Source organism: Calidris pugnax, unplaced genomic scaffold, assembly GCF_001431845.1.
Source record: "Calidris pugnax isolate Ruff unplaced genomic scaffold, ASM143184v1 scaffold211, whole genome shotgun sequence".
In the NCBI taxonomy this organism is placed as follows: domain Eukaryota; kingdom Metazoa; phylum Chordata; class Aves; order Charadriiformes; family Scolopacidae; genus Calidris; species Calidris pugnax.
The window spans coordinates 6206718-6227409 of NW_015091083.1; the positions used below are offsets into that span (position 1 = coordinate 6206718).

Sequence of the window (20692 nt, forward strand, 5' to 3'; positions counted from 1 at the left end):
GGGGGGGGGGGGCAGCATATTTTTATTTTGTGAACGCACTTTTGGCTACAACATCTAGAAAGTGCCCAAATAACCCCCCTGGGGAACACTCCAGGCAGAGACGGTGCTGGGGGAGAGGTGGGGAAAACCAGCAAGCACCAAGAGTACCCCTAACCAGGGAGGAGCATCCCCGGACCCTCAGAGGGAATATGGCAAAGCCCCAGGGTGCAGCATCCCCGTCACAGGTGTAGCACAGGCAGCACTGAGAGCAAGCACTGGGCTCATGCAGGCAATAATAATAAAGAGAAATATCCCCTCACCCAGAGATGAGCAGCATTCCCGGGAGATCACACACACACACACACAAATATCTCCCATTACCGCCAGCCTGAGAAATTCTCTCAGCCCCACAAAGGCAGATCAGAGGGGATCCCTCATCATTTTGCATCCCAGGCCATGTTTCCCGTCCTCCGCTGCCTTGCAGCTGCCGGGGCTGGGGGTTTCATGGCTGAAACAAAGCCACGGTGCCGCGCGGCGCTGAAGCGTGTCGTGACTCCGGGCTGACATTTTGCCCTCCCTTCCTTCACAGCCCCTTCCCTCCCCCCCACATCACCTCCTGCCCGCGGCAGCTCTGCCACTGCCACCACGCGTGGTGCTCCTGAAGGGCTCCAGCTCCCCTCACGTCCCCACAGGGACAAGGCTACCCAAAGGCAGCAGCCCCCAGGCTCCTTGCTGGTGGCAAGAAGGTTTCCAGGAGGCACGAAGAAGCGACGGGCACCAGCTCCTCTACAAACCACACTGGCCTTTTTGCCACCCCGCTGTGGGCGATGCCAGACCTCTGAGCACGGGACACCCTCCCCAGAGCCAGGGAGCACCCAGGTCCCTTATGTGCCCCGTCCACCCAGCAGATGATCCAAAGTGATGGTGACACTTGGCTATTGTTATTCCGTGCCTGCTGCGCAGAAAGCCCGCCGGCATCCAGCTCAAAACAAACCACCCGCTCCCTCCCTCTGCATTCATATGGCTGCATGGCCCAAACGTTCCCCAAGTCACAGCGGGCTACCTCGCAGCTGGGAGGGCTTGACACCCTGCCACCAGACACGGGGGACATCCCCCAGACACTGGGTCCCCACTACATGGGTCCTGTGGCCACCAGCGGCAGGGAGCGCGGGAGCCATCAGTGCTCTGAATTAGCATCTTCCCTATCAAATCAAGGGACTTCATTGCAGATGCTAATCTCCTTTGGCATTACTTAATTTGATGCCTTTAATCATAGAGAGCAGCTGGTCATGTAAACATTCAAATCCATGAATTAACCGCTGGGTCCACACGGGACCAAGGCAGAGCCCGTCTGTACGGCTTGGCCACCACCTCCTGCATCTTAGGGTATCTACTTAAGTACCAAAAAAGGCTTCCACAGCTCTTTCGATTAATAAAGAAACAATTTAGCTGCTCATTGCCTTCTGAGCATAACCACCAAGGACACCCAAGAAAAGAATAGCTCTTTTCCCCGGCAGACACGGCACAGCGCTGGCTGCACGGGCTGTGCTGGGGCACCAGAGGAAAGGGCCGATTTCAGGGACTGCCCCAGGTAGAATAAACAAAGCCAGGACATTGCTCACAGCTGGACCTCACCTACAAACGGGAAGGATGCCTTGAGGGAGCCTCCTCGGGCAGCGGGAAGGGAGAAGAGAGCAGTCACTGCTGGGGCTGGTAAGAGTGCTGTGGAGCTGGAACAGGTCCATACTATCAAAAAGCCCCCCCGGACTGTGATATTATTACCAACATGGCATATTCAGAGCAGTTTCAGCCCATAACGGCTGGAACAGGTCCACACTATCAAAAAGCCCCACCAACCGCTTCAGCTGCCCCCCCAGACTGTGATATTATTACCAACGTGGCATATTCAGAGCAGTTTCAGCCCATAACTACCTGATACAGGCAAACAAGGCTGCAGCTGATGGCTACAGAGAGAGCAAGCCCAGGCTGTCCCCGCGGTCAAAGTGCACTAACTGGGACTGACTCACAGGAGCAAACAAGGCAGCAGCTGATGGCTACAGAGAGCGTGAGCCCAGGCTGTCCCCGCGGTCAAAGTGCACTAACTGGGACTGACTCACAGGGGCACTGTCAGCACGAGTATTTTCAGAGGTGCTCGCTCTTTTCATAAGGGAAGGGCAAGCACACTTGATTTCGGAAGAGAACAGCAGGTATTTTTAAGACTTTCCTGATTTGGAAGCAAATCTGATTCGGGGGTGGGGCAGGTGAAAGCTTCGGGGTGGGTGGAGGATGCTCTGGGATGTGGGAGGATACCTGTATTGCCCCTCCAGCTCTCTATTTCAGCCTGGCCGCCCTGGGCATCGCTGGGGAAGATGCCTCCTCCCAGGCCTGGGGCAGAGCCAGGGTCTGCCCTGGGCCCATCTCTCCCCCGACCCATTGCCAGCCCCACACAAACACACGCGACAAGTAACCATGAGAACCTACAGCAGATCCTCAAAGCAGCTGAATTTTTCTCACCTCCTGTGGATAACTGTAAGGGCGGATTGTGGATACAGCCCGTCAGTGTCTCTTTTGCTCATCAAATCCCCAAACTTTGTCATTGCCAAACTTTTGTGCCGGTCGGCCGCCGTGGGGAAAAAAGCCACCCGCCGCTCAGAGCCGCTGCAATAACTGCTGATGAAGGGCAGCTGCCTTCAAAGATGGATGGGCTTGCTCTCAGCTGCTGGTAACGCGCTCTGAAGCTTCACAATAGCGCTCCCCGGGCTGCAAATCCCGACAAACCTTTCATTTTGCTTTCCCTTCCCCAGCCGCCGTCGCTGCAGCAGCGAAACGGCTGCCTTGTGTTTCTCTCTTTGTCTGCTCAATAGCATCCCGGTGGCATCGGTGCTGCCGGCAGGAAGGAGCTGCCTTCTGCCACGCTCCTCCATCATTGTTTCCCCCTGCCTAAAAAGGGTCTGTGGCCATCACCGCTGCCAGGGGAAGGCGAGGAACAGGACTGGGGTCATCCTCTGACCCACGCCAGCAGCACCCAGCTCAACTGACAGCCATGGGTTGGGGGCGTGGGTGGGAGGATGGAGGGGACCACCAGGGAGCTCTGCCAGATGGGCTTGGTGGAGCAACAGAAGGGGCTGAAGACATTTTGAGAGGCTGCAACGTGGATGCTGAAGCTACAAAGAGCAGCCCTGCGGGATGCCAGAGGCACCAGGCAGCCCGGGGACCTCCGTGCCCAGGGGCTTCATGCAGCACAGCAAGGGGCTGGGGGCTCCATGCTGGCGGTGGGAGGGTCACTGTGCTGTGCTGACAACAGCTCTGGCATCCCTCTTCCCTGACAGCAAAGAACTGGGTTTTGGACACATTTTTCACATGCTTTAGGGGTCAACGGTTATTATGGGCTGATCTTTATCTCAGTGTCTTGCTTACTCACCCCCCATAAACCCTTGGAGAGCTGTTGCCTGTTGTCTCCTTTCCCTCATTTTGGGCATCTTATCTCTAAGTCTTCCTCTTGGAACCACAGGAAGCACAATGGCACATCACAGTGTAACCCTGCTGCCGTTATCAGCAAACGGGTCTTCTAGCGATGAGCCATCTGTGCTGCGGCCTTATCACATCGCAGACCTCCTGGTCTTGATGCAAACCACACATCCCACATTGTTTACCCATTTGTTTGCTGTCAGTTGGGTCTTTGGTCACCAGCACAGGCCACCCCTCCCTGCATCCCCGCTCTAGCGTTCCTCTTGGTGTTTTCACACACGCTTTTCCACTCACACTCCATCCAGAGTAACCTTTCCATTAACGACCTCAACAGTTACTTCCACTAACGGCAGGGTTCCTATTGCAAATCACATGATTAGTAAATTTTAAATCTAAGCCAGCCAGGCTAGCTCTGACCGCTAGTAACAGGCTGGTTCATATTTAATGGTGTTTTATGCTAATGTGGATAAATGGCTCCTTCAGGCAGCTGGCTTATGAGCTTCTCAAGGTGAAGGTACCTCCAACCACAGGAACTCAAACAGCCTTCAGGCCACCTTCCCAGGCCTGGGCACTGAGACACGCCTGAGGGACAGCAGGCTGGAACATGAAGGGCTGCTGGGGCTGTGTTGTCCGTGTGGGTGGCCAAGAAGAGGCCAAAGGGATCGGAGAAGAGACAGAGGTGCAAGCTCAGGGTTGTGCTTCAGCCACTGCATTCATCCCCAGCTGTGCTACAGGGGCCTCCAATGCTCCAGAAGTCAGCAGCTGAGATTCTACCTCTTAGAAAACGAATTGCTGAAATGTGACTATTAGTAACAAAATAAGAGCCTTACCGCTGTGGATGGGGAATTTCCTTTCTCCCCATACATTCTCCCCGTGTCAGGAATGTAACTCAGCTATCATTAGATGTGACCAAAGGTTAAGCACTGTGTAGGGTAGCTTTATGGAGAGCGAGAGACCTGAGCTCTGACACCAAGTGCAGACAACTCCCCCTCCCAGTCTTCATTCATCATTAGATTAATGCTGGAGAAAGCCCATGAGAGAAACAAGTGAACTCTTCAGCAACGCTATACTGTTCCAAAAATTAAACAGGCCCTTTTAGTGTGCACCCTGGAGCACTTAGTGCTATTTAGCCTAGTGATAAAGACCTGCCTGAAAACCATACTGTGGAATGGGTGATTTCCCAACCAATTCCTTTAAGGGAAAAATTGAGGGATGGAGAGGTGAAAGACGGTGCAGGTGTTTGTGAGAGCAGAGTCCCTCTGTGGTGGCAGTCACAGCTCCCAGTCCTTATTCACAGCCCTGCGCCAACAAGGCTCCTTCTTTTCCCTGTAACAGCAATTTCCCAAAACCAGTTACTCTTCTAAAACTCTACTGAAATGTAATTTCTGTCTCACTAACTAGAGGTGAGCCTATATGAACAGGCAATCTGGACTCCTCGGACAATGCCAACAAACAAAACTGAAGGTCAGTAACTCCCACCTGGTACTTTTAAACTCCAGAAAAGCACTGAGCTGGAAGAGTTTCCAGGACAGACTGAGAATCACCTTCTCTGCACTCTCCAGCCGCACATTTGAGACACCCCTGTAGCAACAGCTTCCTGTGGTAAACCAGAGGGCTGCTAATTTGAGTGCAATAACTCATCCCAAGTGCTGCCACATCCCCATGAAGGAGCCACGAAGGGAACACATGCAGAGCAGGTAAGACACAAACGCAACATGAGAGAAAAAATCTGTTCTAGCTACCACGGACAACCAAAGGACTGAAGACATAGCAACAGCTCAGACTAGTGAATGGAAGCACAAGCCCTCCAAGGATCCTGTGGGGTCATTCCATCACTGACACCCAGACACCAGGCTGGCCGGCGGGTCCTCAGCAGTGCAACGCCTACACATAACTCAAAGTTGGCTTCCATGCCCAAGACATCATCTGACTCAAGGCTGAGCTGGTCTGGAGGCTGCTGGTGGATCGATCCAGCCCAACCAGCTTGCCCTGGAGCCTGCCCCTCTCATCCCAGAGGAACAGCAGGTTCCAGGGGGAGCTGCTTGTTGCCACCTCCTCTCATGCCTTGCTCAGAAGCTGAGGGAATCATCCTTACCTCCCAAAAGATACAGGGAGCCTCCAGTACACCACGGGATGACTCCAGTTTGAAGTTCCCAGGGCTGGAGAGTTCGATCAGCCTGCTACAACTTCAACCAAACATAAATGTCACACCTTCCCTTGCAATGGCCAGGGGCTTGTAGGTAAGAACCAACCCCATGGGACTTCTTTTCCTGTATATTTGGTAAGTGGTGCAGACCACAATTCACCATCCACATGATGCACCACTGACTAAAGAGTTCACAGGTTGCAATTACGAGTGTCTTTCCATTCTGTGTCTTGAATGTGCACGAGTGTCCATGACCCAGGATCCAATAGACACAACCAACTGTTCCATCAAGCGAGGTGCATCAGGGCCATGGAGAGCTGGAGTGATGCCTACGTGCAGACGGTCTGACAGTGAGGGATGTGCTGAGGAACTTCCCCAAAGAGTTGCACAGGCAGTGGCGATGATGAAACCCTGAACAGATGTGACAGCTTTGGAGCCGGCACCAATTGTCCACCATCACTCACCCGCCTGAAGCCTGTGCAGGCACAAAGAGGAACGATTTCTCACAAACTCATGCCTGCTGTCAAAAAAAAGAGGCTGCAGAGAAAGTCAGGTACGTTTAATCGTTCACTTTCTGGGAGGTGCCTGAGACATTCAAAGACATCTGCATGCTGTTGTGATGGGTATCCAATATATCATGTAAAGCCGCAAACCCAAAGGAATTTTGGCAGGAATAAATAAATAAATAGCTACATAAGTCTCCCAGATGATGTGGATTTGGGTCCAGAGCTGGTTTTGGTTTTTCTCTCAATCACCTTCCTGCAAAGAAGGAGAACACAGCCAGGGTGACAGATGGAGGTAAGTGCCACGCAGCACCCGGGCCTCTCCATAAACGCCAGGTGCCACCTCTTCCTTGAGGAAGGAGGAAAGCAGGGACAAGTGGGCAGGCAGGGCTGCAGCAGGCAGCACCGTCTGCTGCCAGCCCTCCCACAGCCCTGGGGAGCGGTGTGAGAAGTCTCCAGAGTTTTATTTATGCGAAGTTTCTTAAATTATTATTACCCCATTTTTTTACAACTCTAAGAGGCAAGCTAAGCCTACTGAACAACTTTTACTCAAGCAGGCAGCCAACACACAATTGGTCCTAGAGCACCCACAGCTCTGCTGGCAGGAGGAGCCCTGGCACAGCAGCACAGTATCAGTCTTTTGCAAGAGGCTTTAATCAAGATTCTCCTGTTGTTTGAGAAGCAGCAACGCGGGGAAATCTTGGGAAACATAAACCTCATTTGTGATACAGAAAAACCTGCAATGAAAAGTCCTAAGAACTTAATCGCTAAAGCAACCCCGACCACGCACTGCCAGACACTTGGCAAACCAGCTTCTGCCTCATCCACGACCAGCTTTTTGACAGCAGGCATACAGGGCATTTACAAAGGAGGAGCTGCAGGTGTAACAGGACTCACCCTTGCTTTAAAAGATGCACAACAGTGACTGTCAGCTAACTGAAAAACCGATGCTTAGGAAGCTGATGACCCAACCACAGGTACAGATCCACGTTGCCAGGGGCTGCCCATCTTCCCTACGGCTGCAGGTTTCAGCTGCACATTTGCACCACTGGTTTTGGGGTGAATTCTCAGCTGGGAGAGCTCCCCTGTAATCTTGTGTGCCCCCCTCCAGCCATGCCCCCGTTCGAGGAAACCCATGGTTCTACCTATATAAGTAAAGAAATGGTTCTTACGTTTTGCAGGGCATCTTGATACTGCGGCAGGGATGAGAGCTGCGACTCAGAGTGGTACGGGGACAACCCTTTCCTCAGAGTCCTCAGGTCCCCCGTGCTGGACTGCTGCGAAGAGGACAGAAAACATGACAGTCAGCATTAACGAGAAGAAGGAAAGCTGTGCCCCTCCTGCTGTATTGGCTTTTCCCACAACCGCTTCTGTCCCGTGACCTGTTCCCCTTACTTCTTTCTCCCTGCAACAGCAGCTATGGTGACCATCGAAATAAAATGTTTTTCCCATGTCCACACCTGGAGAAACCATTTGCAAGCAGCTGGAGGTGGAACCACTCAAGGTCTACTCCGTTAAGCAATACAACGAGAAAACATTTTCATTTTATCTAAGTTCATACATGTTAATTAAAAACATTTGCTAAAATGCAAATGAAAGAATATTTTTAAGACCTCAGATTAAAACAATATCAGCAAAAGAAACCCACCAGGAGACATTTTCTAGATTTTTCTTTTTAAAACAGCATTGGCTATTCCAATCACCTGCATGTGGAATGCAATGAGAGTTTGTAAACAGTGCTGCTGCAATTCACCTAAGCTTGTAAAATATCTGTGACGGGAACAGTTTCTTATTTGGTTATAAATCTGCATGCACCCACCAGCCTTAAAAAAAGTCAAATAAATAAAGGAAATTTATGTGACCCTAGGAACCAGATGAATGCAATCAATAGTCTGCATACAAAGGGAGAAGCAAAGCGTCGAGAGTACTGAATAGCCGCCCTGTGACAAAGGTTCTGCCTCGTGTTATTCTCTCCCTCCGTGACTCTGAAATGGGACAGTCTCAGAACAAGAAGAGTTTCTCATTTGTGAAAGTATACCCATAAAAAACCAATACACAAGTAGCCAAAATCAAGGGTCTGGGAGAAGATTATATCTTTTTATTACTGATAAATATCCTCGTTAACTTCTTGTATTTTTAAGAGTATCAAGCAGTGCACTGTCTTCTATTTTAAAGCTATAAAATCATGACCTTTCAGAGTTTTATGCTCCATTAAGACTTTTGACTTGGATTTGCTGCAGAAATGATGTTTTCTACTTCAAAAGAACCAAAGAAAAGCCACTGGTGCAATAAAATTTAATAGGAAATCTCATAAATCAGCTCAACTGTATACAAACCCCCTCAGTAACCCCAAAGACCTGACCATAACTGAGACTTTGGGGACTGTGGCTGTGCATAGATCTCTAGAAATATGGAAAGTTCATTTCCATTGCTTGCTCCTGTTTATCAGAGAAGAATTGGTGCATTCAGAGTGGATACATCATTTTCTATCAGCATCAGAAACATTTTCTTGTACCTACGTGGCCTGTCTAGGAGATGCTCAGCTTTTGTGACCCGGTGCTTTCACAACCATTCTGGCACACTCACACTATCAACTTTCCTTTTACAAGCTGTGAAGAGAAGGGCAGTTTTCAAGAAAGCCACCATAAGAAAAGGATGCTAGTCCTGTATCATCCAACCCGCTGGGAACTCTCGTGCCTCACCTGGAGTCAAGTGATATGGAATGACTTCAGCATATTGGATGTCTGGGATTCCCTTGAATTTACAAGGTGGCACCGGAGAAGATCGTGGCCTACATTTCTTTCACGTTTCACAATAGAGTCAGAGACAGAAAGATCTGAAGGAGAGAGAACTCCTTCTGAAGCTGAAAAGTGACTGCTGGAAAACCGAGTTCCCTCCACCATGCCTAGGAGGTAAATAATTTCAAAGGAAGGTCACAAAGGAAGATGATGAGAAGACCCTTACTGGCATTGTCCCAGGCACGTGACGTGTAGGGGGGGTTTCTTGGTGGTTACCCTGAAAGGTTGGTTACGCTTCCAACTGCCCTGCTCTGTGCAACCTCTTCTTCACTACTGTACGTGCACCACGGGGTGCACGGGGACAGCAACCTCCTGCTCCCCACCCCTTTGGTTTGTCAGGTCAGGAGCTCGTGCACCTCTCGTGACATCTGTGACGAATGGGCAGTTGCACAGGCAAGGGAAAAGCAGAGGAAAACAGCAGAGTGAAAACGTGAGGTTGTAGGTTTGTGCTGGAGATGACAGAGGTCACAGATCTCCTGGAAGGCTCCGCTCCAGAAGGACATGCAGCGTCTTACCAGTGTTTAGAGCCTCTGGATTGCTTCAGGTTTCTGTAAATCAAACTGTGACATGCAAGGTGCCACATGCTTATGGAGAAACAGGAGTGTAGAAAGAGGCGTGAGAAAGAGAGACTTGGCGGACATTTGTCTCCCAAAAGCTTGTTCTCTTGGTCCCAACTCTGAATGGGCTGGTCAAATTAGACATAGCATGTGTTTCACCACATTAGAGGTCGTTCTCATATAAAGTCAAAACGCCTCACCCACCAAAGAAGTGAGGGAACTAGACCTAAGCCTGGTCAACACACAACATCGTACTGCAGGGGCTAAAAATTCACTAGTTTAAACTGATTTAATTTAACTGCCCTATGCTCCTGCCTGGAGCAAGAGTCTGCATTAATTTCAATTTGGCTTAAATTGATTGAGATTGTGTTGGTAAATATACAGATACAGTCAAAACTCTGCTCTAACAAGTGTTCATAATGGATTAGTTCTATTGCTTTTTTTAAGCAAATCCCATTTAAGACAGTGCACTTGTGTGTGACAAAACTATTGTTTGGTTGTTTCAGTGACTGCTGATTATGAGTCTGACCTAATGCATTCAATTTGATGGAAAGATTCCCACTGAGTTCAACGAACATCAAAACAAGCTCTTAATTAAAGGAAAGAAAGAAACAAAGGAAAAGAAAAAAAGAAAAAAAAAAAAAACAGAAAAAAAAGAAAGGGGGAAAAAAAGGAAAAAAAGAAAAAGAAAAGAAAAAGACATCTCAGAAATAAAAATGCCAGACAGAGGTCTATGCAGAAGAGTAATGAAGCATTTGGGGTATGGAGTGGCTTTGATAGGGCAAGAAGAATCTTCATCTGCCACTATCTGTAACACATCCATGTCAGAGATGGCCAAAGAATCCCTTTTTCCTACTGCTCACAGCAGTAGGAAAGCCAGCCCTTTTTACAAGCACTCCACTCAACACAATTTTCTGCCTATATTTTCTAGAATTTGTTTCAAAGAGTATCTTACAAGTATTTTGTACAAGAGTCTACCAGTCCCAGTTCTGCACTATTCATTTTCTTTGCACTAAGAGCAAATGTATGTTTCTTCACCATAATAGTAAAATTGCTTTTTCTTCCTTTTTTAAATTAAAACTGTGCAGTGACACGTATTCATCAGACCTCCCAAAACATTTACGCATTCACTAGGCTTTGCTATCAGTATTAGAGCTAACCAGGAAAAGAAAGTGAATTCCTCATTAAAAAGCAATATGACTAATGATGCATCAGAATGAGTAGCCATTACTCCACTTAAACCTAAATTAAAAATCCTGGTATTTGCATTGTCAATTCGCTCACAAAATGAAATCTCTTACTACCTTACCCAATTTTCATTACTGAGATGTAAGTGGATCCCAAATTGCTTTTCTAGTCAGAATGGCATTTTAAAAGTACAATCCCTGATCATCTCTGTTCATCATCGTTGTTGAAGATTATCTCAATTAATGGGCAACATGTCTATAATAAATTACCCTTCAGGTAAAATCACTTCACATTTCTGGAGTTTCAAGGAATTTATCAGCAAAATCATTTTCATCTGAACTAAAACTCCACGGGAGAGTGCTGTTTTGATTGAACCTTTATTGGGAATGTTTTCTAAGCTGAGGAGCAGATAGGATGGGAGGGACACAAAAAGAAAAGGGAGAGCTGAGGAGACTCATAGTCTGTCTTTATTTAACCTGGTCAAATTTACGACTGGTACATTTACAAAGTACACTTGTCCCCAGTAAACGCCAACCACTGGCCATTGACTACTCTGGAGCAGCTCTTGCTCTTTTACTGTGAATTTTTTTCAAACACTAGTTTAATCCAAATGTTAAAGGAAAGAAATTGGAGAAAAAGGAAACATCTCCTGATTTTCACAGTGGTATAAAAGAGCAAGACCTCCCCTAGGTCTGACTCAGCATCACTCTACATGGTCTTGCCTCCCTTTACCGGCCGATGAGCACAGGACCCAACACCTTTGCCTTCAGAGAAAACCTGTGTGCTACCCACTGCCAACGCTGACAGCTCCCCAGAGGTCCCTCAGACACAGTAACTCTTCATCATCTGGAAATAATGACATGACATTTATTGCTAAATTTTTCAACTAGGCAGAACTTGAAGTGACCCCGGAAGATACTGCTCTTGGCCCAAAGCCCGAGATCTTTGTCAGCGCGGTTATGAAAGAAATACACCCAGACATGCCCCTCCTGGCAGGGAAAGGAGTTTTGCTTACTCATATCAGTTAGAAAAGAATAGAACCAACAAATCAAGTTTTTAGTAAAAACGGACTGCAAACCCAGCTTTTTCTTTGTCTAGAAAACAGAAGCAATTTGACTAGTAACATGGGTGGAAAGTGATAAGTATTTCTCATAAAAAATAATGTATCGTTCTAAATACTTCAGATAGAAATTAAAATCTTGGTATGTACCAAAGCCTAAAACTACATTTAAAAAAAAAATAAAAAAAAAAATCAGCAAACACTTGTTCCTATCAAAACTTTCTATCCTGCTAGCAGGGAGAAGAAATGGTGGCCTCTGACTTTTTGACCTGATGTGCTGAGTGATTCAATTTGAAAATAACACAAATAACACAAGAAGATGGATGGTGTTTGTGGTATTTTAAGGTCAAAGTACTACGAAGATACATTTATTTTCCTTTCCGTTTCTGTCCAGTAAAGTCAGATCAGTGCTGTGGCCATGTTGAACCAACTGCGAAGATAAAGTGTTGAAAACTTATAGACAAGTTAGACAAATTGTCTTTTCTGTTACCCTTCAGTGTTACTTCTGCTGGAAGGGAGAAAAAGGACGAGGATTTAATTCTGAAACACTTTGATGTAACAAAATGGACCATTCTTAACAGAAATTAAATACAGAAGGACAGAAATTTACTTGACAGATATTTCTCAGCATTTATGAAAGAGATTAGCAAAAAAAAAAAAAAAAAAACGGATTTCAATTAGAATTATGTGCAGAAGTGACCGAGGAAAATTAAAAAGCGACACTGTCAGCTTCCAGTAATTCATGAATTAGCATTCAAAACAGGGTTGTTACATAAGTAGCCTTTAATTGAAAACACTATTTTCTCCTCTCGCATAAGTTTTAACAGCTGAAGGCTGAACAGAGGTTAAAAAAAAAGAAAGATTAATCATAAATGATCAGTTTGACCCTGTGCCCTGTAGAAATATTAAAGTCTTTTCAAAGAGTCACAGCTTCCCTTCTTCCCAGGGGCTGTGGGGTCACCTTGGAGTAATTCGGGTGTCTGCCCAGGGGTATCCTGTGCCTGAGCATAGCCAAGGCACCATGGAGGCTCAGCAGATGTGATGAAGGGCTGCTTCATCACACCCTGCTGAAAAACCACATTCTGCTGGCCCACGGCAGCCACCAGGAGGAACAGCCTTGGTGGCACCTGAGGAGTACGACTGAGCACTTCTTCACAACTCATTTGTAACCTCCTGCATTGCAGAAGCTTCCTCTCCTGGTCCAAGTGCCCAGCACCAATTCGAAAGCCAGGAGTCCTATAAAGCTCCTTTTTATTTACCTCTGGGGGTTCCCTTTATAAAGGGATGGAAAAATGAGTCTGGAACATAGAGGAGAATCAAGTGTACATGAGTCACCAAGAGCAGACTTCCCAGAGGACTGTCATTTCAGAGGCTTTACAATAATCAGCTTCCTTTCCCTACAAGGCAGACCCACTGGCACTAAGCTCAAGAGACAGCAGATTACACACCGCACCACTTAAATTTATTAATATTTTATCTGCTGTTCAACATAACATTAGAAGAAATTACGTATCTTAACATGAAATGCAACCAGATGGAAAGGAATACCATAAAAAACTCAATATTGGCAATAGAAGATACCCTTATTGAAACCAGTTCTGAAGATTTTTGGACAAATATGCCACACCATCACCCAGCCCTCACAGAAACAAGCAATTTCCATTTTTTAGTGGCTACTCCACCCTTTTACAAAGCACAGGCTTTCCTTAGCTGTCATTTAAATATCAGGAGGAATCTGGTCCCTAGCAATAGGGTGAGAGCATCCCATCCTGACCCTGTAAGTCCATAAGGATTTGGGTAATTCTCTATATGAAAAAAGTCTATATGAAAAAAAATGTCATTCTTACTTCATATTCTAGTTTTACCCAATAAATCTTGGATGTTAGACAGAAAACTCTGCTGAGACCTTGGCTTTTGATTATAAATATTTGTGAAGAGAAACAGGAGGAAGGTTTTATTTCAGTCCACTGGGTCAGGCAGCTTTCATCTTTATGGACTCTTCTACTGCCCATTACCTGAATTACTTGCCTGTCACTGTAATATAAATTCTTAAACCTACCGGCAACAATTTTCTAAACCATAATTGTGCTAGTAATTGAAACTGCCTCAATTTTGACACTCAACAACCCATTGTTTGCAACTGGGTAATTAAATGGAAAGTTTAGCTCAAAATCTTTTCTTGTTATTTCCTGCAGCAATTTAGCTAAAAGTATCAACTTCTCTTCAGGTAGGTAAATGGCTTTGATTTAAAGTTGGTGAAAACTCTGATGCTACTAACCGGTCTTTTGCACAAGTATAGGAGGGAAATAAAAATAACTAGGGACATATTTAATACATTCACACGATAAAAAAATGGAAATTGCCAACATTAGCATGTGAAAGAACAAGCAGTCTGAGCCCCAAACAACCAGCACCAATATTAAACGGCAGCCCCCAGATCCAAAAAGCTTTTGTGGATGCATTAGCTCTCTCTACCTTACTGAAATTTCATGGCAAGCTGTTGCAGTCAGCCAGCTAGAAGGGAACAGAAAAACTTTATGTATTTGGAAATAGAACAGGAAAAAGTTATTTTATCATCTTGGAAATCGTTATCGTTACTACAAATGATCCAAATATGCTGGTCTTACATGCAGTGTTTGACAAGATAATGTTAATATTCAACACCTTCTTCCCATATTAACGAATGAAGCCCTGCAGATTTGCACAAACATTACTATCTCACTATCCCGATTTAGAGCATGGTGACCCCACAAACAGTTGACAAAGCTTGATCACCTTTACTCTTCTTCACAAATACAGATGTTTTACCATACCCACAGAGCTCAATGGCACTATCAGAACACACCACCCTGGAAGAATGACCTGCCCCAAGCTATCCTTAGTAAGCCCAGCAGATCAGCAACATTTTTCTGAGGTAAAGCAAAGCAGAAACACATCTCAAATAACGTGAAGGAGACGCTGCAAAGCACCTTGTGCAGCTCTCACATGTGCACCAGAGCATTGGTCCTGGTTTCTTGGGACTTCAGCTCCACACACGAGTGGCCCTTTCAGGTGGCTTTGTGCCCCAGCAAACATCCCCTACCACACGACCTTGCAAAAAGATTTCCTCTTTATCTCATTAATATCTGTTTTTAGGGTCTCATGCACCAGGAAGCTGAGGGATGGGCGATTACACTGTGTGAAGCTAGCAAATAATTGAATTAAGGTTCAGTAATTGCAGTTATCACTACAAGACATATTCAAAATAAGCTCAGCAAAGCACATATCTGACTTTAAGTATATGTGAAAAGTCCCATTAGCTTCAACAGCATTTATCAGGCAAGCTGGAAATTACACACATGAGAGTGCAATAAAAAAAAAGAAAAAAATCAACGTATTTGATTTTGAAAGAACTCTGCAAATAAGAAAAAAAAAATTAAGGGATGAGATTAAAACTATTTAACATCTTCCATGTCACGTAATAATATGAGCCTTCTGTAACGGGAGAGATTAAATTCCTTTACACTGCTCTATATCCCTGTTGTGCATGCAGCGTATCCAGGGATCATTCCTTAGACTGGTGACAAAGGCTTTAGAGGACGATGGTCTGCCAAGACATCTACTCTCCCAATTCCCCCTCCAGCATTCAGCCAGCAGGTCACAAGCACAACCTCAGCCAGTTTCATCAGTAAAGCCGTTTTCTGTTGTTCATGTGGAATTGGAAACGGTACGACCCTCAGAATGAGGGGCTCAGCCCTTGTAGGGCAGCAGCACAGGGAGCTGTAAGGACACATTTGGACTTGGTGCCACGGCTGGATCTCAGCCACTCGCAAACACAAAGCAGGAACAAGTATCCCCACTTCTCCCCGTGCTCTGACTTTCCCCTCCTATCATGAGCTGCATTCACACAAGGGGCAAAGCAGCAGATTTTCATCCGGTTGCAATGGTGACAACTGGAATTCTCTATTGTCAGGGGAGCTCTAGCACTTTGGGAAAGGCTTAATAAATAGCAGGAGACAGTCAGTAAGAGGCTTAGCAGATTTTGCCATGTAAAACCACTCTTTGAAAAATATTTTTATTAGCATCTCAGTGGGGTACAGGCAATAAAAGCAGCGCAAGACTCAAACCTCTCCATTCTCTGTAGCTACTGAGGTAGGGAACTTTTTAGTACACTGTTAATATTCAAGAATGTCTGTATTTTTTTCCTCTTGTTTTAGATCAGCAGAGAAAGATCAACCCCGCAACTCATGGGAGACTCAGATAATCAGCTCAAACCAAATTGCAGTATATAATTATCATCACACAACTGGCAGGCTTTGCTCAAGAGAGAATACGGGCTGGCGCAGCTGAGATTCAAGCATCACAGCCTCTAACCCAAATAGAAATGCAGCTCAATAGATAACAAAGCCAAATGGAACTATAAACATTGACACGTCTGGCCTGTGCCTTGTACACAATAAGCTTAGGAGTCTCAGACTTACGGAGCCCATCCGTGGCTTACGAGCACCAAAAATCAGTCTCTTCATTAGGGATGTCAGTGGAGAAGCTAAGGAATGCTGCCCCAGTTCCACCAGGCTGGTAGATGTAGATGCGGATGTGGTACTAAGCAAACTCACTGGACCATCCCCTGGAGCCACCTTTCATTTTCTTCTGTCAACCGCACTCCAGGATGAGGCCAAAGCAAATCACTGCACCTCCTCCCAAAAGCTCAGCCACTTCAAGTGCCTTCAAGGCACTCCCCACATCCCATAAAACGAGGGAGCTGGGAATGAGGAAGGCAAAGACCTGAATCCCCTTCTCATAAATCAGAAAAGGTCCCTTGCAGGCTTTTTAACTAATGCTGGGACCAAGCTGGCCGAGAGCTCTACTGGCCTCCTCTCCTTTTGAACAGGATGGACACTCGAGCTCCTCTCTTCCAGAGGAAGAGAGAAATTTATTGCAAAAATCTGTTTATAAGCAATAGCTGCAAAGGCTTAGTTTCCCTTTGAAATATTTTTCAGTCCTTCTCAGATGGACCGATCATTGAGAATCTGTGTACTTTGAACCTCTCTACATGTTGCAAAGACACAAAATGCTGCTTCTTCATAGCCTGATCTAACTGCAATTAAGAGCTTTTTCCCTGACCCTGTCCTCATATAGAGAAAAAAGCGGAATCTAGTGAAATTATTACAAAGCTGGTTAAGCATAGGATATGACTAATCCCACATTTCACAGCTGGAGGTTAAACTGAGCCTCATTAAACCCAATGTTCTTGCTTACCCACAACAGAAACAAATGGGGCATGGCAGCGCTTTGTGTGTGTGCTTCTCCCTCACTTTGACACTCTTACACTGAAATTCAGCTCCAGTCCTTCAACAATTTTGAGTTAAATTGCAAGAAATTATATGATTGTCTCAAATTCCTATGACTTAAACGCGGTATGCTTCAGCCTATCTGTTACTCAACTTCTGGATTCAGAACTTCTTGAATTACATTTCCTAGGTTTTTGAGGAACTCTATTTATGTGTCAGGTGACATTCTCGTAAAATCCCCTGATTCCACAGGTGATAATCCCCAGAACACACAGTACACCATCCAGCTTTCATTACAAGTTGCAAAAGCTCATTTCTGTCATTGATCCTGCTCTTTAGATGAGCTCCTACTCCTGAATGGGAGATGGATACCAAGAGAATATTTATTTTGGTAATTAGCAGCCCAGGACCCTTATGTCCAAAGTCAACAGAACGAACTCCATTGTCTTAAAGGACTGGAAAATACTCTGGATGCAATTCAGAGACATCTTTGAACTGCTCTTATAAAACTGTACATCTATTTGGGAGGGAAAAAACATTCTATTCAATACTTATATATAGTTTACTTAAATTTCAAGTCCACTTACTTGATAGCAAATTGATCAGGTGAGTCACGGAATCACGGAATTGTCTTGTAATTTTAATTCATAAAGGAAGGAGGTGAAATGAAACACACTCAGACATGGACTGGTTTTACATGCTTTGTTTTCTTGAAGCTTGTGCTGTCACAGTTAAGGAAGCTACATTTGGGGGACCCTGTTAACATTTATTGCATTTATGCGTTTAAGCAACGCAATGCAATTAAAGGCTTAAATCAGTTTGGAGAGTGGTCTCATGAAAGGTCTCATGAAAAGTCTCATGAGAGAAGGTCTCATGAAAGTCTGGTTCTACGTGAGCTGTATTCCAAAAATGCATGGAGTCCTGTAGCAAGTCTCACCATTGACTTGAAAGAAATATTTGGATGAAGCCCCAAATATGCATCTCCTTTTTGATTAGTTAAAATTAATATGCAGCTAAACATTTAAACAGCACATAAAGACGGTAATATAGTAACCTAGGGCATGTCCCCTTCAGTATTCTGAATTTAAATGGAGACCTGCAAAGCTTTCATGTCTGAGTTGCTCACTATTACAAAAAAAATCCAATTTCCCCAGTGAGACATGAAATTAAAGCAATTATACTTATCCTCCTCGCGCACAAACAGTAGGTAGGCTTTGGGGAAATAAGACAGGTTAGTAATTTTGTGCCACTCGGGGAGAGCATGTGCAACGCTCCTGGCACAAGCCACGGCCTCGCAACAAAACTCCACAGCCCCAATTCAAGGAGAGGCCCAAACGTTAAGACCCGACGGCAGCTCTGACAGCTGAGAGGCAACTCCACAAGCAGGAATTGTTAGTGGCAGACTTGGCACAAAAGAGGCTGATAATAAAACAGCAGAGGAAAATGCACTCTGTCTCTCCTGGAGCCAGCCAGCACGTGGTGGGCAATTTTTTTTTCTTCTCCATCCTCTGCTCTTCAGGAAGAGATCAAGCTCTCTGCTGAACAGCACGTACACCTTCGTTCTTGCCAGTGCTAACAATTCTCAGGCTCTCTTCAATCCTGGGGTTCGGTCTTTTCCCCCTTATTTTCAGAACAATATGCTAGAAACTGCCTGCTGAGTGCATGTTTGTTAAGAAGAACTGAGGCAGCCTGCAGATGCCCTTAGCATGGAAGCTCCTAACTCAAAAATCTCAGCTCTGTTTTAATAGCAGTGTTTACAGGCATTATTTACTATTATTTTACTATCTGTGCAGCTGCAGCCTTCTTTTAATTCAGACTAAGCATGCAGTCTCTTGAAAATAAGACTAAGCACAGTTTTCAAGTCCTTCCAGGGATGCTCTCAGTCCCATTCAGCAGCCAGATACTAAAATGCTGCGACATGCTGTTACTACTGAAGTCTATTTGGTGATTTTAATTAAATACCCTGACATTGCTCATAAATCCCAAGGGCTTTCCACTCCCTAGAGAAGAATTTTTTGTATTTCTGCTCTGCACCAGGGACCTGAAATTGTCCCTGAAAGATGCACCAAGACCTCATTGTCAAATGCCTAGTTACTCAGAGTCTCACCTGCCCTACACATCTGCTCTGTTGAAAGCTGGGCTTTTTGAAACAAAGGTGTGCAACGTGCCCTGGGCATCTTTGAGTAGGAAAATGCCTCTGGCATTCCTGTTCTGAAGGGAAAATCCAGACACAGCTTAGCAGAGACTATAAACCAAAAGAAGTCCCAACAGCCAGTCCATGGTGCACAGGACTTAGTTATGAGGAAGGAGAACAGAGTGATGACTCCACAAAGCTTATAACCTCCAGTTTCAGTTCAAAGAGCCCAATCCTTGCCATTGTACGTGAGCAGAAAATGCAAAATAATTAATGAAATAGTGAAAGAATGGCCAGAAGTTTGTCACTGTTATTATCTCTAAAATGTATGCATTAGTTATAAAACTAACCAGAATTGACCTTTGGAGCTCCCGAAGCTCATAAACACGGGTTTCTCTAATCTTGAGAGGAAAGGGCGTAATTACAAATTAATTTTTAGTTTAAGGGGCAGTGTGAGGTTGACTAAGAAATCTATTTTCTGCTTGGACATCTCCAGCTCAGAGAAACAGAAAGCAAATATTGTCTCCCATCTCAGGGGATATATCTTAGTAATATGTAAGGTACCCTCATCTAGTCAACCAGACACCGTGATGGAGAGGTTAACACCAGCTCTCTGGGGCACTCCCCACAATGACACAGAGGAAAAACAGGACTTCTCCCACATGCTGTTGCATAGATTAACTGCACGCACGCAGCAGAACCTAGTGCATTTCTTCCCTAGAGAATTTGAGACTACAGAAGTGATGCCTGTGAAGCTCTCCAAAGCCAACACCCAACATTCCTCAGAGCTTACGTTCATCTTCTTTACACCTTGACTAAAACTTGCAGAAACCAGCTACACTTCTGAGAAAGGCTGACACCGTCAAGCCCAGGACACTGAGGTCCTCACCTGCTCTGTGGGGTCTTTACCACCGTGGTTATACCACAGATGCCTACCAGCACGGGTGAGCAGGCATTGAGGGGTCTCTTCTGGTAGTGGAATTTGCTCCAGCATCTCCCCAGCCAGTAAAAAACAGGGCAACAAAAGCTGTTGTCAGAATTGCTGACTGACGTCTGTGTTGTCAGAATTGCTGCCAGGGATCTTGCCAGCACAGTGAAGCCATCCAAGAGCATGACTTTCTCGTTAACATGGCCATAATCACAAAACATTACAGTGTAAACCTGAATACAAGAAAGGTATAAAGCTGGAGTTGTTTCTCCTCAGAGAAATGAGAACGGGAAGAGCGATGATTATTGGTGGTTTAGCAATGTCAGAAGCAGCTCTTTTCCCAAATGGAAATACACATCTCCTTCCCTAGAAAGCAAAAGAAGTCAAACCTCAAGTCAAGTCAAACCCTTATGGCTATCATAAATAATGTCCACTTCTCCACTTAATTTCCTCCCACTGCTAAGTGCGGCTCATGAGATGGTACTTTTTGATCTCCCATGGGGAGCCAAAGCTCTCTCCATTAATCTGTCCAAAGGAATCACCAGAAGAGAAGTGTGAATTCCAGCAGGCCCACGCTGCAGGTAACACATGCAGCTCAGGGCAACCACCTCGGCACAGGCTGGAGAGCTCTCGCCTCTCCCATCCAGATTTTCTTCCAAAG

General features: G+C 45.6%; 1 protein-coding gene across 2 annotated transcripts in view; it reads right to left on the minus strand.

Moving 5' to 3' along the window:
• The window catches only part of CCDC85C (coiled-coil domain containing 85C), a 111731-nt gene that overhangs the window by 14861 nt on the left and 76178 nt on the right, over positions 1 to 20692 (minus strand). The window contains exon 3 of one of the 2 annotated variants that reach the window (XM_014957458.1): positions 7269 to 7370. In XM_014957458.1, the coding sequence (XP_014812944.1) occupies positions 7269 to 7370 (102 nt within the window). Of the gene's footprint in view, positions 1 to 7268; positions 7374 to 20692 lie in introns of both variants that reach the window. The other variant, XM_014957457.1, reaches the window with a different exon arrangement.